A 22755-nucleotide genomic window follows, 5' to 3' on the forward strand; every position below is an offset into this window, starting at 1 on the left:
AAAAAAACAAACCCACTGATCACACTGCTATATATAAGATAGATAACCAACAAGGACCTACTGTAGAGCACAGAGAACTATACTCAATATTTTGTAATAGGGTGGTTCAGTGGTTAGGATTTCACTGCCGGGGTCCTGGGTTCGATCCCTGGTTGGGGAACTAAGATCCCACAAGCTGCAGGGCGTAGCCTAAAAAACAATTGTAATAACCTATAGGAGAAAAGAATCTTAATAATAATAATAAATATATATATATATATATATAAAATAACTGAGTCACTTTGCTGTACACCTGAAACTAACACAACATTGTAAATTAACTGTACTTCAATTTTTAAAAATGCTTAAATAAAGGCACTGTGGCTCTTGAAAACAAAACAAAACAAAAACAGAAAGCCAAAAGTGGATAAACCTAAAAAAAAAAAAAAACTGCCATCGGAAAAAACAACAACAAAAACAAACAAACAAAAAAAACCTGCCATCGGGAACCGAGATGCCACCCGCCTTTCTGTTCTGCGTCGTCTGTGAGGTCATAGATGGGTCACAATGTGATTTCTGGCTCCGGGACTGCTATCCCCTTTGTGTCCATCCCGACGGTCTCCAGGCCTCACGGGATTTGTAGTTTATTATAATAATAATAATTATTATTTTTGCACAAGCCCAGGGACTTCAGAGTGGGTAGGGCTGCTCTGACATCCCTTGGGAAAAAAGAATCTTGCTTCTGTTTGGATTTCAGCGCCGTTATGCTGAAACGTTTGCGCTTTTTATGGGTCTTTGTTCCGGTCTAAAAGTGCCTGCCTCTTTCCCAATGAGGATTTAAGTGCAGAGTGCTTAACATAAGGATTATTTCATGCTTTATGATGCTATGTATGAGGCAATTCACCCTCCACATCTGTTCGATCTCCTCGCCCTGGACTACAAATCCCAGCATGGCTTGCGAGGATGTAGAGCCCGGACTACATTTCCCAGCGTGCTCCACGTCCCAAGGAGACAGTCAGTAGCGGGGAGGGCCAGTGAAGGCTCCGGGGGAGCTGTCATTGTGGACCCCGTCTCTTCGGTTCCTTTCCCGATGTGACCCAGGGGTTCTATCAGGGACTTGGGGTGCTTTGGGACTCTGCCTAGGACCAACTGTGCCTTTAGGGGCGTGGCCCCGAGGACTACGTTTCCCAGCGGCCGATCGCCGTGACCTTTGTACCGCAATCTTTACTTCCCAGCATGCCCCGGGAGGTCACCCAGGGATTGTCTTGGTCTAAGGGTTGCGGACTAAATTTCCCGTAGTGTCCTGACGTTTCCCACGACCTAGGTAATCCATTCATTCATTCATCCAAAATACTATTTCCGATCGCGTTTTATTAGGTTCAGGTCTTGGCACTGGGAGCAAGTAGTGCACACGGAAGACAAAAATTCCTGTCCTCCTGGGGCTTATTTCTAGATGAAGCGAGCAGACTTTTAGGACTTTTAGTCCTTTTAGGACTCCCGGGCTGTCAAGTCCATTTCCTACTAGGTCCCCAGGGGACAGTTCTTCGTCCTTTTGATGCTGTGAACTACATTTCGTAGCATGCCCTGGGGGGCACACCTGTAGCCTTTAGACTCCATTTCCCAGCACTCGCAGGAGAATCCTCTCAATCATGTTTCCTTTCGACACCTCGGAGCTGCGAACTTCCCAGTGTGCCTCGGGGCCGATCGAGGCCGGAGCGTTGCCAAGAGCAATTTCCGCTTATGGACTCCATTTCCCAGAGCTCCCCGCGGCCTTCCGTGAGGCGGTTGCCATTCCCCTCTCCAGGCTGAGGACTCCATTTCCCAGAGCGCCCCGGGACGGCGGGGTGACGTCACGCGCCGGGCGGGGGCCAGTGGATCCTTGGGCGGCGCGGGGCGGCGCGGGACGGTGCTGGGCGGGCGGTAGATCCCGGCGGCCCGTGGGCGGGCGGCGGCAGCTCAGGGCTCGGAGCTCGGCGCTCGCTCGCTCGCTCGTTCGCTCACGGGCTGGCGGTGCGATGTCGGGCGAGGATGGCCCGGGGGCGGGCTCCGGGGCGGCGGCGGCAGCGGCCCGCGAGCGGCGGCGGGAGCAGCTGCGGCAGTGGGGGGCGCGGGCGGGCGCCGAACCGGGCCCCGGGGAGCGGCGCGCCCGCACCGTGCGCTTCGAGCGCGCCGCCGAGTTCCTGGCGGCCTGCGCGGGCGGCGATCTGGACGAGGCGCGCCTGATGCTGCGCGCGGCCGACCCCGGCCCGGGCGCCGAGCTCGACCCTGCTGCCCCGCCGCCCGCCCGCGCAGTGCTGGACTCCACCAACGCCGACGGCATCAGCGCCTTGCACCAGGTCAGCGCCCCCGCCCGGGCCCGTCCCGGGGACCTGAATCGCCCTGGGTCTGCGCCACCTCGAGCACCCTCCCTCCCCTGTCCGAAGTCACCGTTGCTAGTCCTGGTCTGCGCCGTTGCTGCTGCTCCGGTTCCTGCCATCCCGTGCTGGCCCTCTTTTCCGCCCACCCACCTCGAGCTCCCTTCTTCCGACCCTGAGACACTTGAACTGACCCTGGTCTTTGCCACCCTGCGCCGCCCTCTCCCTGGACCCGAGCCATTGTTGACGGCCTCAGTCCAGTCCCTCCTAGTCTCGTCACTTCGCGCTGCTCTTTCCCGACCTTGAGCTCTCTTTACTAGTCTCGCCTGTGCCACCTCCACTGGTTCCACCTCTACTTTGTCATCTAATGCTGGACCTCTTTCCTGAGTCGGTGACACTTACAGCTCTACCGCTGCCCACAGTTTCCCCCTTCCAGGCAGGTATCACTTTCCTGGAGCATCCTCCTCCTCTTTCTTGGGCCTGTGCTGCTTCCCCCCTTGGTCTCTGGGCTGGGCCACCTCTTTGGCTAGGCCCAGCGCCTTCCACGCCACTTCTTTCATCCTTGGTCTGTGCCATCTGTTGCTGTCTAAGGATGCTTTTTCCTGAGCCCCTGCCTTCAAGGCTCTGTATTCTTTTTTTGGCCGTGGCTCGCAGCACGTGGGATCTCAGTTCCCTGACCAGGAATCGAACCCATGCCCCCTGCAGTGGAAGCGTGGAGTCCTAACCACTGGACCCCCAGGGAATTCCAGCTCTGTATTCTTGAAGGGGATGCTCCCCGGGTCTGGGTCACCTCATGCTGTCTCCCCGCCCCCCTTCACCCTCATGGCCTCTTCATTCTCCTTCTGCGGGCTGTGCCACCTCTTGTCTCCCACTGTAGGCCTTCTCTCAGAGATGTTTCTTCTTCTCCAGGCACCTCCTCTCTGCCTCTCCTCTTGCCTTGGCCAGACCTGCATCATCACCCTTTTTTTCTGGGAACACTCAAAGCACCCACCTCTTCCTGGCTTCGGGACACTTCTCTGTCCTTTGGTCACCTTGCTTTCGCTGCCTGGATCCCCTCCTGTGGATCTGGGCAGGTTCTTTCTCCCGTAGCATGTGCCATTTCTCCCAGCCCCTCATCGTATCACCTTCCCAAGGGGTCTAGCACCCTGTTTCTCCTCTCTGTCCACCCTGGGGCCCCCATGCCATTCCAAAACACTCTGATTGCTGTCTCCAGGGTTCCTCTGAACTAGGGCCCCCCAAATGTCCCACAACTAGAGTTCTCTCTAGTTCTGCGTGCTTTTATCACTCCCCACCCCCCTCCAGTGGGACCACCAGGCACAAGCCACAGAAGAGCTCTGTCCCCTCCCTCTGTCCCTGAGGCTGTCTGCCTCCTAGTCTCCTCGAATTGGTCCAGTCCCCAGCCCTCTTCTGTGCTGGAACCGCTAGGGTTTGGTTACTTTGGGGCCAGAGAGGACCCTGGGAAGGAAACCTTGGAAGGGGGCAGAGGAGTGGGGTGGAGGCAGGAAGAGGCCCACTTCTCAGGTTCCCAGGAAGAGGAGAGGTTCAGCAAAGCAGAGTAGTCCTGACTTCTGATCTCAGCTGCTCGACTTTGTGATCTCGGATTAGTGTCTTCTCTCTCTGTGCCTCAGGTTTCTTATCTGTTAATGGGGCCAGTAGTCAGCCCCTCCCTGGCAGGGCTCTGGCAAAGGAGGAAAAACACCCTTCAGGAAGCAGCTGTGGGCATCCAGTTGGGGAGTTGCAGCCCCTGGTCCAAGTACTACCCCTCCCCCCTTTCCCTTTCCCTACCCCCAGGCCTGTGCCCTGCAGAGGCCCTAGTGCTTTCTGGGACATTTTCCTCCATCTAGAGGAGGGTCTCAGAGCTTGGCACGCCCAGGAAAGGGGCCTCAGGTTTCATTGTCCCCCTTCCTCCGCCATTGTCCCTGCCCCTGGCTCCCCTCGACCTTCCCGAAGGGGTTCTTGGCCCTGCGTTGCAGGCCAAGCCCCATTCCCCGCCCTCTCCCTTGGCCCAGACCCTGCAGAAGACCACCCCGGCCTGGCCTGTTAGGTGGGACCCCTCTCCCACTCCCGCTACAGGCGAGCACTCGGTACACTCCCTTGCCAGGACTTTGCAGGAGGCATGAAGGATTAGGGCATCTGAGGTTCAGAGAGGGGAAGTCCCCGCCTAGGGTCACACAGCCAGCAAGCAGGGGTGCGGGGGCTTGGGTCAGGTCTGGGCGTCTGCGGACCAACCCGTGTTGCTCTGCTGAAGACTGGCCTGGTTTTAGCACTGAAAGTCCCAGGTCCCAGGAAGCCCCCAGACAGGCAAACCGGAGCAGTTGCCCACGCTATCTGGGTGAGTCCTGCGGCTGTGGCTTCTGTTCTGCATGGAGCAGGTCCCCAGGCATCAGCTCCCTGCTCTGGTCGGGTCCCTAGGCGTTCTCGAGCCTCAGCCCCAACCTCAGGCTGGTGTGTCAACTGCTAGACGAGGCTGGTATATTCTGCCCCCTCCCTAAAATTACCTTGTAATAGTGGCCAGGGGTCTGGGGTCTGGAATAGGAAAGACTGTGAGCCAGGATTCTTAGTTCTCAACAGGGAGGGGCGGGGGAGTCTGGACCCCTGAGTCTGAGGGAGGGGGGGCTGGGGGCCTGGATTCTTGGATCCCTGGTGCCCAGGCCGCAGGCATCTTTCACATGGATGCCTGTGCCCGGCCAGGTCCTTGAAAGGGAAAGGCCCATCTCCCTCCTTGCCCCCCTCCCCCATCACCATGACAACCAAATGGAAATAAACGGAGCCCAGAGTTCATCCCGTTCCCAGGGCACGTGTGGCCCCCCTTTCACAGCCTGAGTTTCCATGACTTCATGCTCTTGGCCCTTGTAGCTCCCTCCCCCTTCTCCAGATGGATGGTTTTGGAGAGGTGAGGGAGCTGGAGGTTAACCTACCCTGAGGACCTGGGAGTCCAGGTCCACTCCTGTCCCTCAGCCCTTGCTCAGGTCCCAGCGCCCACCCAGTGTCCACACGCGCCCGGGGCTGAATCCCTTCTCTGGCCCCCACTTGGTGTGAGTGCTTGTCTCCTGGAGCTTTGATTCTTCCTCCATCAAACAGGACCCTGACAGCCGTAGGATTGGGGAAGATGCCCGTGCAAGCCCCTTGGTGCAGTGCCCTGTGCCTAGGAGACCCTCGGTGCAGGGGAGCTGCCTCTCCTCGGGCCCCAGGTCCCGGGCACACGCTAACTCAGTCATGTCTCCCAGTGGAGGAGGCCTGCCCAGGACCCTCACTCTGTCCCAGGTTTCCAGGGACCTGGTGACTTTACCAGCTCTGCACAGCCTTGGGCCCCAGGGGTCCAGCAGTCTCCCCTCCAGGTACAAGGCAGGGCCATGGTCAGTTCTTGTAGAGTATCTGTTGGATCTGAGGGAGGGGCTGGGGCCCTGGACCCCTGGGTCTGAGGGAGGAGGGGCTGGGCCTCCTCCCTTTGGTTCATCACTGGAAGCCCCATCCTTCGGTAGTGACTGTGGGTGTGTCTCATCTAACAAGCACCGTTCAGGATTCCTACACCTGGGTGTGAAGCCCCCCTCTCTTCTCTGTCCAGTTCCTCCTCTCATGGTCTCCAGTAAGCCCCAGATGCCTGGCTGACCTAACCACTGGGAAGCCGGGGGGTTTTAAACAGCTGGATGGCTGGAGGGGCCTCCGGGGACAGGGTTGGTGTTTTCCAGAGCCATCTGGGTCTTCTCCTTGATTGTCAGGGCCGCTTGGCCCTGCATCTGCCTAGCGGTCCCTGCCAGGGGTCCTGCCGGCAGGGCATGCAGGGTCTGGACCAGGTGAAGGTGACAGCCTGTCCCTCCCCCCAGGCCTGCATCGACGAGAACCTGGAGGTGGTGCGCTTCCTGGTGGAGCAGGGTGCCACGGTGAACCAGGCAGATAATGAGGGCTGGACACCCCTGCACGTGGCCGCCTCCTGTGGTTACCTGGACATCGCCAGGTGAGGCGGGGAGGGTGGGCGGGGCCTGATGAGAACCGGCCGGACCCTTCCGCTCTGACCTCGCCCTGCCCCCAGGTACCTACTGAGCCACGGGGCCAACATCGCCGCGGTGAACAGTGATGGGGACCTGCCCCTGGACCTGGCCGAGTCTGACGCCATGGAGGGGCTGCTGAAGGTGGAGATTGCCCGCCGAGGTGGGCCTCGGGGGCTGCTGCGGGGCGGGCCCTCCGTTCCCGAGGACCCTGACTCTCTGGGCCTCAGTCCCTACATGGGAAGCGGGGTGTGAGTACCTACCCCCAGGGTTTTCCAGAGTAATTGGAGGAAGTGCTGGGCACAGAATAAGAGCGCAAACCGCTGTTGGCCTGCAGTGTCACCTTATCCTCGAGTGACTGTGGAAGTTGAGGTAGAGGCTTGTCCAGGGGTTCGTTGCGTGATTGCAGGTGATAGGAATTCTGCTGAGGTGTGGGTAGGGGAATGCACAGGCTTCTGGGGACCTGGTCTGTCCCGTGCTCAGGATCACTGAGCCCAGTGTCCTTAATATGGGGCCCAGGACCCCTCAAAGCTCTGTCTGGCCATGCTCATTTTTCTAGGGGGAGTGTGTATTACTTCTAGCAGGTTCTCACCTTCCCCCTGCCCCGCTACAAATAGCCGTCTGGGGCCAGTTGGTGTGCCGTGTGCGTGGCTGAGCTGGGGGCGGAGGACACGGGGCAGGTCAGGTGGGGGATGGCCAGCAGCTTCACCGCTTCACCCAGTCTCCCGCCGGAGCCCTGGGTCACAGCCCAGCTGTGGAGGTGACTGTCTCATCCGCAGAGCGAGGGTGGCAGCAGCAGTACCTCGCGGGTGGTCAGGGCTCAGTGGGTGGGAAGGTGTGAGTGAGCGCAGGGCCAGTGGGCCTGGCAGGTCTGGAGGGCTGCACAGGAGGTGCGGGCAGGCTGGTGAAAAGTAGATGCCGGGGCGTCCGAGATGACGCCCAGACGGCCGGCTTGGCTCTGGGTGGGAGGGGCAAGGGCCCGCCCTTGGGCAGCTGTGTGTCGGTGGTCGTGAGAGCCACGCAGGGTATGGAAGTGCTGGTGGGCGAGCCGAGGTGGGCAGCTGAGGTCCAGGAGCCCTGCTTTGGTTCAGGTGGAGGGGAGTGGGAAGCAAAGGAAAGACAGAACCGGGGTTTTCTCCCTCCCCTTCTCCACCTTTGTATCTCAAAAAACTTCAAACTCAGAGGCAGGTTTTGATAGCAGTCCGATGAGTGCCCACACGACCTTCACTGAGATCTACCAGGGCTTTTCAGCAGCTTCATGGAGATACAATTCACAGTATGTACAGTTCACCCTTTGGAAGTGTGCGATCTGGTGTTTGTTTTTAGTGTATTCACACTAAATGTTGTGCATCCAACACCACATCGATTTTATTTTATTTTTTAAATTTTTATTATTTTTTAAAATTTTATTTATTTAGTTTTGGCTGCGCGGGCTTCAGCAGTTGTAGCACGTGGGCTCGGTAGTTGTGGCACGTGGGCTCTAGAGTGCAGGCTCAGTAGTTGTGGCGCTCGGGCTTAGTTGTTCCGCGGCATGTGGGATCTTCCCGGACCAGGGCCCGAACCCATGTCCCCTGCATTGGCAGGCAGATTCTTAACCACTGCGCCACCAGGGAAGTCCCCACATCGATTTTAGATGATTTTGATCACTCCAAGAGAAATCCCACACCCCAGAGCTGTCATCCCCAGCCCTGCATCCCTCTCATTGGCTTTGTGTCTCTAGCTTTGCCTGTTCTGGACGTTTTGTATACGTGGAATCGTAAAGTATGGACTCAGGGATTTTTCACTTTTTGGCATGATTGCCCGTGTTCCCTCCCTCTCCTCTAGGGGTGGACCTCCCTGGGTCTCTCCCTGCACCTGGTTCTCATGTCACATCCAGCTCCCTCCACCTGGATCAGCCTTCGCCCTCCTCACCCTCCCTTGTTTCACACACAGGTCCCTCAGCTTGGACCTGGCTGTTTCTTCAGTTCTGCAGTTTTGGCAGGAACTTCTTAGCGAGTCCCTCCGGGAGACAGGCTCTGTCTCTCTGCCCCGTTACTGGTGATGTTAACCTTGAACCTCGTTCGGGGGGTTGCCCAGGTGACTCTACCGTGGAGGCATCTTCCTCCCTTTGTAGTTAAAAAGTAGTCTGAGATGGGGCTGGACACATAATACACTAATATGTATAAAATAGATAACTAATAAGAACCTGCTGTATAAAAAATAAATTAAATAAAATTTAAAAATTAAAAAAAAAAAGTAGTCTGCAGGGCAATGCGTGGAGGCCACCAGGGGGTGGGTGGTCTCTCGGACATCCTGTGTGTTTCTGCAGGAAATGCCCAGAGCTCACAACACCTTCTCACAGCAGCCCATGTTCCCCTTTTGCGGGGCGAAGGTTGGGGGATGTTGGCTTGTAGGGCCGACCAGGCACAAAGGCCTGTGGTCCTACTGGGAGGACGCTCTGCTGCACTGCTGGGGGTGGGAGGCACCTGCCAACAGCACTGCAGCCACCGCCTCCGGAGTCGGGCGGCTCCTGCCCCACGGCTCCGCGATGCTCGCCTTCACACGGAAGCCTCAGCGGAGCGTGGTCGGCAGAGTCTCTGTATTTTACCACAGTTTAAAAAAGAAGGGCTTCCCTGGTGGCGCAGTGGTTGAGAGTCCGCCTGCCGATGCAGGGGACACAGGTTCGTGCCCCGGTCCGGGAAGATCCCACATGCCACGGAGCGGCTGGGCCCGTGAGCCATGGCCGCTGAGCCTGCGCGTCCGGAGCCTGTGCTCCGCAACGGGAGAGGCCACAACAGTGAGAGGCCCGCGTACCGCAAAAAGAAAAAAATAAATAAATAAAATAAAATAAAAAAGAAGACAAATTATGGGCTTAGGTGACCGCGGTCTAGGAGTTATATGGACTTGAGGCGTGGTTTGATCGAGGTGCACAGAGTGAAAAGAATCCCTCCATCACTGCTGAACTCTGTGTTGACGTCATTCTTAGACAGCTTCTCTCCGTGAGGTATTGGTTCTGAGCATGGCTGCTAGCAGTGCAGGCTGATGCCCCAGCAGAGCTAGAACTCAACTCCTCCGTAGTCCCATCCACAGTCCTCTGCCTGACGCTCTTAGGGCCACCTTGGTCACAAGCTTGCCCCTGAGCCAGTCACGGTGGCAAGGAGGATGGTCAGGCCTGGTGAAGTGGCCACCCATGGAGCCGGGCTGTGGGCTCAGCCACGTCGGCTGAAAGCAGGGGTCAGGAAAAGGCAGAAGTCTTCATGGAGGCGGGAGACTGGATGCCTGCAGGTCCAAGCAACAGCTCCACTGCAGATGCTCTTCCCATGGCCCGGGCCACAGGGACACAGTCCAAGCACAGGACTCTCTGGCCGCTTGCTCAGAAGGGCCATGGTCGGACCCACAGGGACTTGGAACTGGGCAGGGAGGACACGTAAAGTGTTTCTGAAGCATTTGAAGCAATCACTTGGAATCCTAACATCAGGACAGTGGACGTGGGGCAGTTATTCTCAGAGACGGGCAGCTCTGACAGTCAGTTCCAGTGATGGCAAGGCAGAGCACTCTTATCTCTGGCCGGCAGGAGTGCGGGTGATTCCAGCCACTGTGGGAACCAGCATGGATTACAGCTGGAGATCCACATTCCCAGTGTTCCGGCACTCCTAGGCCACCCGATGGAGGCTTCAGTGTTGAGAGGATGTGGCCGACACCCAAGGGCGAACGGATCAGTCAGTAATCTATAAATGAGTGATCCAAGCAGTGGTCGGCAAACGTTTTAGGCAGTAAATTTTTTTTTTTTTTTTTAGCCACACTACATGGCATGTGGAACTTCCCCGACCAGGGATTGAACCCAGGCCCCCTGCCATGGAAGCTCAGAGTCTTAACCACTGGACCACTGGGGAAGTCTGTAAATATTTTAGGCTTTGCGGGACTTGCTGTCAGGTTGCAAGCACTCTACCCTGCTGCTGTGGTGGGGAAAACAGCCAGGGAGGATATGTAAATGAATGGGTGTGGCTGTGTTCCAATAAAACTTTACTTACAAACACAGGTGGCTGTCCAGAAGAGGCAAGTCCGCAGTGACAGGAAGGGGATTGGTGGTTGCCAGGGGCTGGGGAGGCACTGCTTAATGGGGTACGAGGTTTCCATTTGGGGTGATGAGAAAGTTGAGGTACAGATAGGGTCAGTGGTTGCACGTTGTGAAAGTCCTAAAAGCCACTGAGTAGTACGCTTTAAAATAGTGAAATTGGGCTTCCCTGGTGGTGCAGTGGTTGAGAATCTGCCTGCCGATGCAGGGGACACAGGTTCGAGCCCTGGTCTGGGAAGATCCCACATGCCGCGGAGCAACTAGGCCCATGAGCCACAACTACTGAGCCTGCGCGTCTGGAGCCTGTGCTCTGCAACAAGAGAGGCTGCGATAGTGAGAGGCCCGCATACCGCGATGAAGAGTGGCCCCCACTTGCCGCAGCTAGAGAAAGCCCTCGCACAGAAACGAAGACCCAACACAGCAAAATTAAATAAAATAAATACATAAATAAAATAGTGAAATTGGTAAATTTTATGTTAACCAAACTGGTGGCCCGCACGTGCAGGCTGTAGTTTGCCAACCCCCATGAGGAGCTCTGTTAATAAACATGGGCAAATCTCGGCAAAGAGCAAAGCTGCAGAAGGATGCGTTTGAACACGCAGGATACTAACTGTGGTTGCTGAATAAAAGATTGGCAAACTCTGCCCTTCCCTGCCCGCAGCAAGGCGCCTGCATCTATAATAGGACTGAATGTAGGTGATTCCCTTTAAGGAGATCGGGGAGGAGGGGGTGGGGTCCCTGAGTCCCTGGCACTCTCCTGGCCTCCACCCCAGCCTGGGCCTGCGGGATGGGCCCTAGCCAGCCAGACATTCCTGGAATAGCTGCCCCTGGGAGTCCCCGCCAGCCAGGGGACCCTAAGGTAATCCATTGGAGTTTAGTCCGAGGGCCCAGGTGCCACCGGGTGCGCCAGTGCGCAGCTGGACCCGGCCAGATTTGGTCCCGGCGGGGATTGCGTTTCTGGGATCCTCCGGGTAGCCCCGGGGCAGCATTTCCAACCTGCAGTAAGGGTGTAACCAGTTTCCCGTTCAGGAAAGCAGATTGATGAAGGTGGTTACCTCTGGGGCCGCGGGGAGGGGCACCCTGTCATGGCCTCTGTCGCCTTGTACTGCTTGGCCGTACACCGCACCGTCGCCAGTGCTGTCCAGTGGAAAGCCAGAGTCAGCCACAAGCGTAACTGAGAATTTCCAAGTAGGTGCGCGGAAAAACAAAAACAGTTGAAACTAATTATAGTAATATAGTTATTTAATCCAGTACGTCCGAGACATTATCATTTCAATATGTAATCAATATGAAAAACTATGCGTGAGCTGCCGCACACTCTTTTTTCTGTGCTTCGAAATCCAGTGTATTTTACGTTTACAAGGCGTCTCAGTGGGAAGTAGCCACAGTTCAGGGGCTCCGTAGCTGCATTGCTGACGGCTGTTCAGCAGGGCGGCTCAACTCTGTGCAGCGCTTGGGTGAGTGAGAAATTTCACAATCGAAAAACTAACAGCCAGTAATACACTTCCCAGGAGAGAGAGTACACATGCCCTAGAAGAGACTGTTTTTGACTCCCGTCTCAATAGTTCATAACGTGCAAAGTACAGATTCTCAGTGACAGTCTAAAGGTAGTATTCCAGCCTCAACAAGGCTGCCCGTTTTGATCCACAGTCAACGTATGTTTAAAGTCATAACTTGCCTTTTGCATCCATAAATGCAGTACAGTTTTCCATGAGACCAGTTGACTACAGTGAAATTGGCGAGTGAGGAAGCATGCTTGCCTCGTACAGATTGTGCAGGTGACAGCAGGGAACAGCAGCTGGTGGGAAGGTGCCGCTGCCCCAAGGTACGGGCACTGTTTAGTGGCTTTTTGCCTGGTTTATCCTACTCATGAGTGATAACGGTGACAAAACACACAAAGATGCTGGGCTAAGGACTGTATCTGTAGTGACAGGAAGTGTAAGATGTAAGATTCCTGCGCCCTCCATCCTCCCAGCCCCCAGCAGTGACTCAGAGACCCTTAGTGGACCCCAGGGCTTCACGGAGCATGGTTGGGAAGTAACAGAGCTAGTTCAGAGCTAGTCCTCCCAGAGGAGGCTCAGAGCAGAGGGACCAGGCCAGGTGCCACTCTGTGCTTCCTGGGTCTCAGGGTGGGAGTCCCACCTATCCCCCCCTTCTCGTCCTCCCAGGTGTGGATGTGGAAGCAGCCAAACGGGCCGAGGAGGAGTTGCTGCTTCACGACACAAGGTGCTGGCTGAACGGGGGCGCCATGCCAGAGGCCCGGCACCCCCGCACGGGGGCCTCTGCCCTGCACGTGGCCGCTGCCAAGGGCTACATCGAAGTGATGAGGTGAGCTGGGCCGGTGTAGACCCTCCCTCTTCCCCTGCCCCTTGCACTGGGCCAGCCTGTTGCTTCTCACTGTCTTACACCTTCTTGTGGATTTTGTCCATTCCCTCCCTTTTCTAATTTATGTACCTAAGGCCATGCATTTCCCTCTAAATACAGCCTTAGCTGCATCCATAAGTCTTGATGTGCAGGCTTCTCCCTGTCCTTCAGTTTAAAACGTTTTCCAACCTGTAGTCTTCCTTGACCCAGGGATCATTTAGAAGTATGTCGTTAATTTCCAAATACATGGGATTTTCTAGTCGTAGTTGAATTACACGTATACCTCATTTTATTGTGCTTCGCCAATAGCGTTTTTTTGTTTTTTTGTTTTTTTTTTTTACAAATTGAAGATCTGTGGCAACCCTACGTTGTCAGATGAAGGCGAACGTTTTTTAGCAATAAAGTGTTTTTTAATGTATGTACATTTTTTTAAAGACATAATGCTGTACACATAACAGACTTAACTTTTATATGCACTGGCAAACCAAAAACTCAATGTGACTCTCTTTATTTCAACATTTGCTTTGTTTCGGTGGTCTGGAACCAGATCCTCAATATCTCCGAGATCTGCCTGTACTCACTTCCTGGCTCACTTGCACTGTGGTCAGAGAACAGGTTCTCTGTGATTCCAGATTTCTGGAATTCATTGAGGTTTGCTTCACACCCCAGTCTGTGTAAGCTGGAATGCTTCATAACCTAGTCCGTAAGCTGGAAAAGAATTGTGTTGTTAAGTACAGTGTCCTATATAGGTTATTAGGTCCACTTTGTACTCATGCTATTTAAATCTTCTGTATCCGTAGTGATTTTTTTCCCCCATCTGCTTATTCTCTCAGTTGCTGTGAGAAGTGCAGTAAAACGTCTCACGATGATTGTGGATTTTTGCTGTTTCTCCTCGTAGTTGTGTCAGGTTTTGTGCTGCATATTTCAAGGCCAGGTTATTTGGTGCATCTATATTTTAAATTGTTGCAGCGTGTACTCTCTGCTTCTCATCCTCACCTTGGTCTTGTCCATTTCTGAGTGCCTCACCCCTTCCTGTCAGTAGTTGGTTCTACTTCTTATCATCAGACTCCCCTGTTCTCTCTTTATTTTTTCCCTCTCTCTCATGTGACGTTATACTTTATATTTAGTATATAAACAGAGTCCAGATGAATCTCTCCATCTCTGCTCACCTCTGTGTTAATGAATTTTTAGAAAGGTCTTCCAGGGGAATTCCCTGGTGGCCTAGTGGTTAGGATGCTGGGCTTTCATTGCCGTGGCCCAGGTTCAGTACCTGGTCGGGAAACTGAGATTCCGAAAGCTGCACAGTGAGGCTGGGGAAGAGAAAAAAAAAGGAAGCTTTTCAGTGAGGAGCTTAAGATGACGCCTAACAGCTCCAGCCTCATGTCCTGGTTGCTTCCCCTAATTCAGAGGTAGAGTGCCTCGTCCTCCGTAGTTCCAGCGAAAGTCCTGGGTCTGATACTCACTGGGCTGCCTGGCACACCTGCTCATCCCAGGGCTGGTCCCTGTGGCAAGGAGGGTGGGACGGTCGGGCCCGGTGATGTGCCCAGCCCTGGAAGCTGTGCCCTCTTCTACCCGTGGCTTCCACCCCTGAGTCTCAGGTGGCTGCTTCAGCTCCTGCCCTTGAATCTGTGTCCCAGCCAGCAGGAAAAAGCAGGGGGCAGAAGGAGCAAATGTCCATGTCTTTTAAAAGGACAGTCCAGAAGCGGCGTACACACTGAATACTGACATCCCATTTGCCAGACCCTTCTCGGCTGGCCACTCGTAGCTGTGAGGGAGACTGGGAGATTCTGCTTCAGCAGGCAACCCCCTGAAAGCTGGGCGCCATGTTTTTTTTTTTTAGAAGCGTCTTCCCAGAGCAGGGGGCCTCATCTTCATTCGGGGCTCTGCAGTGGCTCCCCGCCTATTTATTTATTTATTTGGCTGCACCGGGTCTTAGATGCAGCACACGGGATCCAGTTCCCTGACCAGGGATTGAACCCAACCCGGGCCCCCTGCATTGGGAGCACAGTGTCTTAACCACTGGACCACCGGGGAGGTCCCTGGGTGCCATGATTAAAGGTGGAAGGAGAGTGGATATGCATGGACAGCCTCATTCTCTGCCACAGAACTGAAACGCTTTGGCCTTAGAGATACTCACTGACTGTAATTTCATTTCCGCCCCTTAGTATGGGTTTACAACCAGATCTATCTACGGACTGCGTTTTTGGAAGAATGTAGCTGACATTCTCCTCGTTAAAGATGAGTGGCAGGGTAAAGGTGTACATTTCTTTGATGCTGTTCACTCAACACTTACTGAGCACCTGCTGTGTGCCAGGCCATCTTTTAGGTACTGGGGATATAGCAGCAAACGAGACAGATCTGGGCCCATGTGCAGTTCGTAGCCTTGTCGAGGAGACAGACAGACAAGTGACTGAGGAAGCCGGTCACATCACATGGCCCTGAGTGCTCAGAGAGGGGTCCTCAGCCTCCACCCTGGTGACGTGGGGCTGGATAACCCCGGGGGCCTGTCCTGTTCATGGGGGTGGGACACTGACCTCCACCCACTCCACACCCCACCGCAGTCACGACAACCAGGCACATCTCTGGGCGTTGCCCAACGTCCCTTGGGGGTCAGCGTCGTCCCCAGTTGAGAACCACTGGTCCAGAGGGATATAAACAGGGCAGTGGGGGAGAGCGAGTGTGGTGGGGAGGTCCCCTTCGAGATTCGGGGAGGAGGTTGTGACGACCGAGAGGGTGGCCGCGTGAAAGGCACTGATGCCTCGAGAACGTTCACTGGGCAGAGAGAACAGCGGAGCCCAAGGTGGGCGCGTGCTTGGGGGAGGAGCGGACGCCCGCACGGCTGGAGCAGATGAGCTGGGGGCCCCGCAGAGGCGCTTTTGTTTAAAATGGCTCTTTACAAGGTACCTCGTCTCTCCGCCTCTCCCGCCTTGCTTCCGCTCTTTCTCACTGACACGCAACCTAAATGCCGTTCTCTAAAAGCCCGCGTGTCTACCCTACGCTGAGTTTGCAGAATTGCCCTGGACCAGATCGTGTGGTCTAAGGTGGTGATTATCTCACGGGAAAGAACCGTCTAAGCCAGGGGTTCTGTCTCGGCACCGGTGGCATTTGGACCAGATCGTTCCTGGCTGTGGGCGCATCCTCTGTGCTGTGGGTTGTTTAGCAGCATCCCTGGTGCCGACCCACTGATGCTTCTGGCTCCCACCCCTACGTTGTGACATCCAGAAACATCTCCAGACACGGCCAGACGTCCCCAGGCGGCTATGTGGTCCTGGTTGAGAACCACTGCTCTGAGCCAGAGGGGTCCTGGAAGAGTGCTGCCCCCAGGCCGCCCCTTCTGGGGTCTCATCCTTTCTCTAGGCTTGGGTGCTGGGGAACCCCTGCCCTCACCTCCCCTGGAGCTGTCTCACAACCAGGGGTGATGCTCAGAAGAGTTGAGCACTGCAGGTACAAGAAGCAGGGTTCCAGAGGCCACCTGCTAGGCCAGGGGAGGAGTCAAAGCGGTGGCAGAGAGGGTCACTTCCGGGAGGGGGCGCCTTGGGGCCATGACGCTTCACCCCCTGGCCCAGGACCGGTTTCGGTACTGTCACAGCTGGTACTGCCACCACAGCACAGCTGGCCGACCTTAGCTCTTGGCCCTGAGCCCCTGTCCTGGTCCTTGACCTGAGCCTCCCTGGCCCCCAGGCTGCTGCTTCAGGCCGGCTACGACCCGGAGCTGCGGGATGGGGACGGCTGGACGCCCCTGCACGCCGCAGCCCACTGGGGCGTGGAGGACGCCTGCCGCCTGCTGGCGGAGCACGGCGGGGGCATGGACTCGCTGACGCACGCGGTGAGGGCCGGTCCGGGGCCCGGGGACCGGTGGGGGGTGGGGGGTGGGAGGGCGCGTCCACCAACTCCTCACCTGCCTTTTCCCCTCCCCACCCAGGGGCAGCGTCCCTGTGATCTAGCGGATGAGGAGGTGCTGAGCCTGCTGGAGGAGCTGGCCCGGAAGCAGGAGGACGTGAGTGTCTGTCTGCAGCCAGGAGGGAGGGCCTCCACGTCCCTGGGGACCTGCCCTTCCCTGGCCGGTGACCTGGGCCCAGTGGGGAGCCAGGAGGAGGGGCACAGTTGGGCACTAGGGGGAGGCGGGGCCTTGGGCCCCAGGGGACCTTGGGATGCAGATGGCAGTCATCTATCCAGGTTTGGGCTGGGCCTCGTCACCCCTGGGACGCCCCCCCCCGCCAGCACTGGGCCAGGCCTTGTTGCTGGAAAAACGCAGAATGAAGGGGTGAACGGTGCGGACTCGGGGTCTGAATCCCAGCTCTGCCATGGATTTGCTGTGTGAGCTCAGGCCAGTCGCTTAACCTCTTTGGGCCTCAGTTACCTCATCTGTAAAATGGGGATAGTACGGCGCACTTTGAGTTACATGTTCTGTTACGTGGAGTACGTATTATGCTATGAGTGGTATGTATGTAACTAAACAAAAGCATTCAGAACACTGCCTGGCACACAGTAAGCACTCTTAGGTGGCAAGAAACATCTCCTGAGGCCTTCTGGGGGCCAGGCCCTCTGCCTGGAGCTTCTGGCGAGTGGCAGGTAGACAGGACCAGACCCCGTGTTTACAGCTTGGCTGTGGCAACACTGAGGGAGACGGTCCTGTTTCCGGCTTGGCGGACTTGGGCAGCTTCCTGGGGACCAGGGCTCGCACACTGTTGAGGGAGCAGTACGTGCAAAGGCTCAGGGGTGGGGAGTCATATGGTACCCGGAATTTGGAGAGGGGCAGACCCTGAAGGGCCTTGAATGCCAGGTGAGGAGGCTGGGGGCTCTGGGAGGGCGTTTAGTGGGTGAAGCAGGGTCTCTGAGAGGTGGGGGCACAGACGAGGCCTGGGGGTGTCTGGGAAGGGACACCTGCAGCACAAGGGGTTTGCTAGGAGGGGCGGGGGAACTGCTGTGCAGGCTCCGAGGTGTGAAGATACAGCAGTCGGGGAACTGCGCCCTGAGATGCCATTTGGGGGCTGGGCCTGACAGCGAGCCTTAAGGGAGGAGGCCGGGCCTGGCAGCCCGTGTCCAGTGTGCTGAGGTGTTGGGGAGAAGTTTGGGTAGCTCGCCCCTGGGAGGTAGAGGCCAGGAAGCCTGGGGGCCCCTGAGTACTGGACGACTCATTTGAGACCCAGGGCTCCATGTCTAGGAAAACTCAGCGAGTGCACAAATCATCCCATTCCCCCCTGTACCACCTCCACCCCGGCACAGTTGTATGTGGGACCCAGGAGGGTCTGCGTGTTCTGCCCCTCCCCAGTGGCCCCCTTCCCCCTTTCAGCTTCGGAACCAAAAGGAAGCTTCCCAGAGCAGGGGCCAGGAGCCCCAGGGGCCCTCCAGCAGCAAACACCGAAGGTAGGGGAGAAGCGCCTGGAGGGTGGGTGGGCTGGAGGTTCCCCAGGGCTTGGACCCCAACGCCCTCCCCTTCCCACCAGGAGCTCTGTATGTCGTCTGAGCAGCCGTGAGAAGATCTCCCTCCAGGACTTGTCCAAGGAGCGCCGGCCTGGTGGGGCAGGGGGGCCCCCAATCCGGGACGAGGATGAGGGAGAAGAAGGCCCCTCAGGTGAGGGGCTGGGGGGCTGGGGTCCTGAATCTGGAGAGGAGGGGGCTGCGGGAGGAAGGGCTGGTGCTCAGAGACCTCTCCTGCTTCCCACGCTGTAGAGCCACCCCCTGCAGAATCCAGAACGCTCAACGGGGTCTCCTCCCCGCCACCCTCCAGCCCCAGGAGCCCCGTGGTGAGTCTGGGTTCCCGGAGGCCGTGCTGGCCCGGGAGGTTGTGGGGGGCGTAGCCATAAAGCCTGTGAACCTCCTGTCAGGGCAGGTGGGGTGAAGACTACAGTTCCCAGAATCCTCTGGGACAACTGACTGCCTTTTCCTGACTGTACCTGTCCTCCCCACCCCCCAGTTGTAGTTTGTGGTGGTCCTTTTGGGGGTAACACTTGAAGTTCTTGAGAAGTAGGACCCTCTCCCTGTAACTGATACCCTTCCCTTCTCCAGACCCCCGACGAGGCCCCCTTCTCCACGCGCTTTGGCCTCCAGAAGACGGGGAGCTCTGGGGCCCTAGGCCCTGCGGAGAGGCGGGGCGCCGAGGGTGCCTCGGGGGCTGGGCTGCAGCGCTCCGCCTCCTCCTCGCGGCTGGAAGGGACCTACACTCAGGTGAGCAGGGTGAGGGGCAGGGGACCAGACCCTGCCTAGTCAAGGAGAATAGCCCCCTCCTCTCCTCTCCCCGCAGGCCAGGGAGCCCCGTCTTGCCAGAATTACCCCCACCCCCTCCCGGAAGGTGCCGGAGTCCTCTGCCCCGTGAGTCTGACGGCCCGGGTCCCGCCGGGAGTGGGGCAGGTCTGGGCCCCTGTCTTGTCAGCCTTTGCTCTCTGGGGTCTGGTCCCTGCCTCCCACTCTTGGCCTCAGTTTCCCTTTTGGTGCATCAAGTAAAAGCTCACAGTCAAACTCCAAGGCCACCGTGATCCGGCCTCCGGCGGCCCCCACCCCCCTCTCCAGCCCTCCGCCCTCCTTTCTGACGCGGGCTCGCTCCTGCCCGGGCCCTTCGCTGTGGCTCCCCACTCACCCCCACAGGGCTTCCTTCCTCCCTCTCTCAGGTTTGTTTGAATGTCAGCTTCTCAGGGAGGCCCACCAGCCCCACTGCACTCACTGCCCCAGCCTCCGGACGCGCACACCTCCGGTCTCCTGTGCCTGCTCTGTCTTTTCTTCTCCAGGGTGCTTCATTCTTCCGGCGCCGCGCGGTGTCCTGAGCTTTCTGTGGTTATCCTCTCTTTTGCTTGCATCTCTTCTGCTCAGATTCGACTCATCGGGGCAGAGACGATTTGTTTCTTTTTCTTGTGCTTCTTGCTGTATGTGTGGTACCTGCCACGTAACGCAAGCTTGAGTAACATTTGCTGATTGAATGCGTTCACACAGGTCTGAGATCTCCAGGCCTCCTCCTCCCTTGGGTAACTCCACTCCTGCCTCCAGGATTCCGGAGCCTGAATCCCCAGTGAAGCCAAATGTCCCCGTAGCCTCTGCAGCGCCCCCAGCGGACTCCCGCGACCGCCGGAGGTGAGGTGAAGTGGCCTGGGGGCAGGAAGCAGCTGTCTCCCCAGCTGGGAGACAGCTGCCTTACCCAGGAGTCCCAGGGTTGGCGCTGAGGTCCTCTGGCCGAACTTGACTCCCCCAGAGAGTGTCAACCATGGGATGGGACAGGGTCCAAAGGAGCCCTCTCTGAGGTCGGGGCCCTTCGCTCAGGTCCTACCAGATGCCTGTACGGGACGAGGAGTCTGAATCTCAGCGGAAAGCTCGCTCTCGCCTCATGCGCCAGTCTCGGAGGTCCACGCAGGTGTGGGATGGGGGCCTGGACCCCTGGGTCCGCGGGAGGAGGGCCTGGGGGCCTAGACTGTCCTGAAGGGGCTGGGCCCTGAGTCCTGGACCCCCTGACTGCCCCCTTCTCCGTGCCAGGGTGTGACTCTGACAGACCTTAAAGAAGCAGAGAAGGCTGCAGGAAAGGCCCCAGAGCCAGAGAAGTCGTGCCTGCAAAGCCTGGTGAGAGGGTTCAGGTGCCCGGGCAGGGGGTGGTACAAGATGCCCTCGTCCTCTGACCCCCGTGCCCCTCTCCCACAGGACCCTTCCCGGCGACCCCGAGTCCCCGGGGTCGAGAACTCTGATGGCCCTGCCCAGAGAGGTGAGGTCTGGTCTCTGGGAGGTGGTCAACCTGGGCCCACCGGCTCCCTCCTGCTACAGTCTTACTGTTTTCCTGGGGGTTGGGCCCAGAGACCCTGACCCTGCAGAGGGGACCCCTCCACAGATCACTGGGCTGACTCCTGCCCCTCCCCCAGCAGAGGCGCCTGACGGCCAAGGGCAAGGACCACAGGCCGCCAAGGAGCACCGCAGAGTCAGCAAGGAGTGGCGGGGACCTGCCGAGGTGCGGGGCGGGGCCCAGGCGGGCCGAGCTGGGGCTGTGGGCCGGCCTTGGAGGTGGGCTGGGGGTGGAGCCAAGCTGAACCCCACCTCCGCCCACAGGGGGAGGAGGCGGAGCCGGCGCCTGCAGACCGCAGCCCAGGATCCAGGTACAGGGTGGGCAGGAAGGGTTTGGGCTGTCTGTGGGGCCGTGGGCGCGCCCCATGACGCCCTCCTTGCCCTCACCCCAGCACTCCCGAGGGCGGCCCCTCTTCCCGCAGGCAGCGGGACCTCAACCCAGAACCAGAGCCAGAATCAGAAGAGCCTGATGGAGGCTTCAGGAAGGTTCGCGATCCCACCCCACGATCCTGCCATTAACCCCCACTTGCTGGCTTTTATATACCTGCCCTCCTGCCCCCTACTTAGTGGCTCTACCTGACCGATCCGGGCATCCTGCTCTTTTCCGGCCCCACCTGAGCCACAGTCACCCCCTTTCCCTGCAAACATGCGGCATCTCAGCCGGCAAGCCTGACCCCCGTGTCCCTCCTCTTGGGGCCCCCAGCTGTATGCAGAGCTGCGCAGTGAGAACGAACGACTTCGCGAGGCCCTGACCGAGACCACACTGCAGCTGGCGCAGCTCAAGGTGGAGCTGGAGCGTGCCACGCAGGTGAGGACGCCGCGGCCCTGGAGGTGGTGGGAATTGGCCGGCGTGCCAGTGCTGGCTCCGGATCCCTGGGAGGTAGGGCCAGAGCGTCGAGGGGAGGGGCCTGAGTGGTGGGGGTACTAGGACCCTTGGGAGGAGGAGCGTGGGCAATGAGGGGCGAATGAGGGGCAGAGCTAAGATCTCGGAGGCGGAGCCTGGCCCAAGAGGGGCTGGGCTTGTCCTGAGCAGTGGGTGGGGCGGTCTGGGCCAGCCAGGAGTCTGCCTTTCCCCCTCTCACTGCTGGTTTCCCCCTTCTGGCCATTGCGGTTTGGACGCTTCTCAGAGCCCTGCTCTTTTTGTGTCCTCACCAGAGGCAGGAGCGATTTGCAGAGAGGCCCGCCCTTCTGGAGCTGGAGAGATTCGTGAGTAAGGGTAGCTGGAGCGGGGCCAGCTGTGTCCCCAGCCTTACAAGCTCAGGCGGGTCTGGATGAAGAGGGCCACACTGACCTTCTAACGTGCCCCTCTGCCCATTCCCCGCCTCTCCCAGCCATACTTGACCTCCGGCCCTCCCCGACCCCCGGTCCCTCGTCCTCACCTTCCCGTTTATTCCAGGAGCGCAGGGCCCTGGAGCGGAAGGCAGCGGAGCTGGAGGAGGAGCTGAAGGTGAATGCTAATGGGGAGCTGAGGGCAGAGCGAGGGTGGGCAGTGGGTGCAGCCTGCCCAGGGCCACCTGGCTGACCCGTCCCACCTCGCAGGCCCTGTCCGACCTCCGGGCTGACAACCAGCGACTCAAGGATGAGAACGCAGCCCTGATTCGCGTCATCAGCAAACTCTCCAAGTGACTCTGGAGGAGGCCCTTCCCCCACACCCATATTTATACAGCTGCTTCTGCCACATGCACCCCTTCCTTTGCGTGAACACGAGTGACAGGGCTCCCGGGGAGTCTCTGAGAAGCCATAACCTCCCCTCGGGACCTCCAGACTGGGAGGGGAGTACAGAGTCCCCAGGAGCCAAGGGGGGCCATCCGAGGCCAGGATGGAGGCGGAGGCCGAGCCAGGTAGGGGGACGTCGCTGAGGGGGGACGGGCTGGAGGCGGGACCAGGAAGGAACCGAGGACCAAGAAGCGCCAGGACCAGAGTGGCCGCCCAGAGGTCCCCCCTCACGTGTGATGCCACCCTCATCACCCCTCCCACTCGTGAACAGGGATCCGAGAATGTGCCAATAGTCCCTCCGGCCTCGGCCAGGTGGGCCTGTGTATAGGGTCCGTGTGCAATAGGGAGGGATGTCTTCTATTTTTTGCTGCCCCCTCGCGGCCCACTGTCTGGGGCAGGGGGAGAAGGTATTTTCGAGATAAAGCACAGGCACCACAAATAAAAGTCGTGAAGTTGCCACTCAGTGGCTGCGTCCTTGGCTGGAGGTGGGGCGCTGCTTCCCATTCCCGTGCTGGGGCTGTGCCTGCCCGTCACGGGGTGGGAC

At 58.0% G+C, this 22755-nt stretch overlaps 1 protein-coding gene across 3 annotated transcripts; it reads left to right on the plus strand.

Annotated features, from left to right (window-relative positions):
- Positions 1 to 1879: 1879 nt before the first annotated feature.
- On the plus strand, positions 1880 to 22674 carry PPP1R12C (protein phosphatase 1 regulatory subunit 12C). Of its 3 annotated transcripts, none has more exons than XM_027097205.1 (22): positions 1880 to 2315; positions 6158 to 6288; positions 6364 to 6482; positions 12542 to 12701; positions 16419 to 16563; positions 16660 to 16734; positions 18031 to 18104; positions 18185 to 18312; positions 18411 to 18484; positions 18747 to 18905; positions 18982 to 19049; positions 19665 to 19802; positions 19989 to 20079; positions 20199 to 20282; positions 20361 to 20421; positions 20576 to 20661; positions 20760 to 20806; positions 20918 to 20981; positions 21199 to 21303; positions 21651 to 21701; positions 21892 to 21942; positions 22035 to 22670. In XM_027097205.1, the coding sequence occupies exons 1-22, from the start codon at positions 1995 to 1997 to the stop codon at positions 22119 to 22121; spliced, it is 2319 nt and encodes a 772-aa protein (XP_026953006.1). In that variant the 5' UTR covers positions 1880 to 1994; the 3' UTR covers positions 22122 to 22670. The 3 variants fall into 3 exon arrangements, with proteins under 3 accessions (XP_026953006.1, XP_026953003.1, XP_026953004.1); XM_027097202.1 differs by having other exon boundaries at positions 1882 to 2315; positions 20888 to 20981; positions 22035 to 22674; XM_027097203.1 differs by having other exon boundaries at positions 1882 to 2315; positions 20579 to 20661; positions 20888 to 20981.
- Positions 22675 to 22755: the final 81 nt, after the last annotated feature.

The sequence above is a fragment of the Aethalodelphis obliquidens genome, unplaced genomic scaffold, assembly GCF_003676395.1.
Source record: "Aethalodelphis obliquidens isolate GAN/ISIS:26980383/991018 unplaced genomic scaffold, ASM367639v1 scaffold113, whole genome shotgun sequence".
Taxonomy (NCBI): Eukaryota; Metazoa; Chordata; class Mammalia; order Artiodactyla; family Delphinidae; genus Aethalodelphis; species Aethalodelphis obliquidens.

What these genes read in the sequence shown, in the direction of transcription:
- PPP1R12C (XM_027097202.1), top strand. Translation starts at nt 1,995, where the DNA reads ATGTCGGGCGAGGATGGCCCGGGGGCGGGCTCCGGGGCGGCGGCGGCA. An exon ending in GACTCCCGCGACCGCCGGAG is followed by an intron (nt 19,803 to 19,988) that starts GTGAGGTGAAGT and finishes CCCTTCGCTCAG; the next exon opens with GTCCTACCAGATGCCTGTAC. An exon ending in AGCTGGAGCGTGCCACGCAG is followed by an intron (nt 21,304 to 21,650) that starts GTGAGGACGCCG and finishes TGTCCTCACCAG; the next exon opens with AGGCAGGAGCGATTTGCAGA.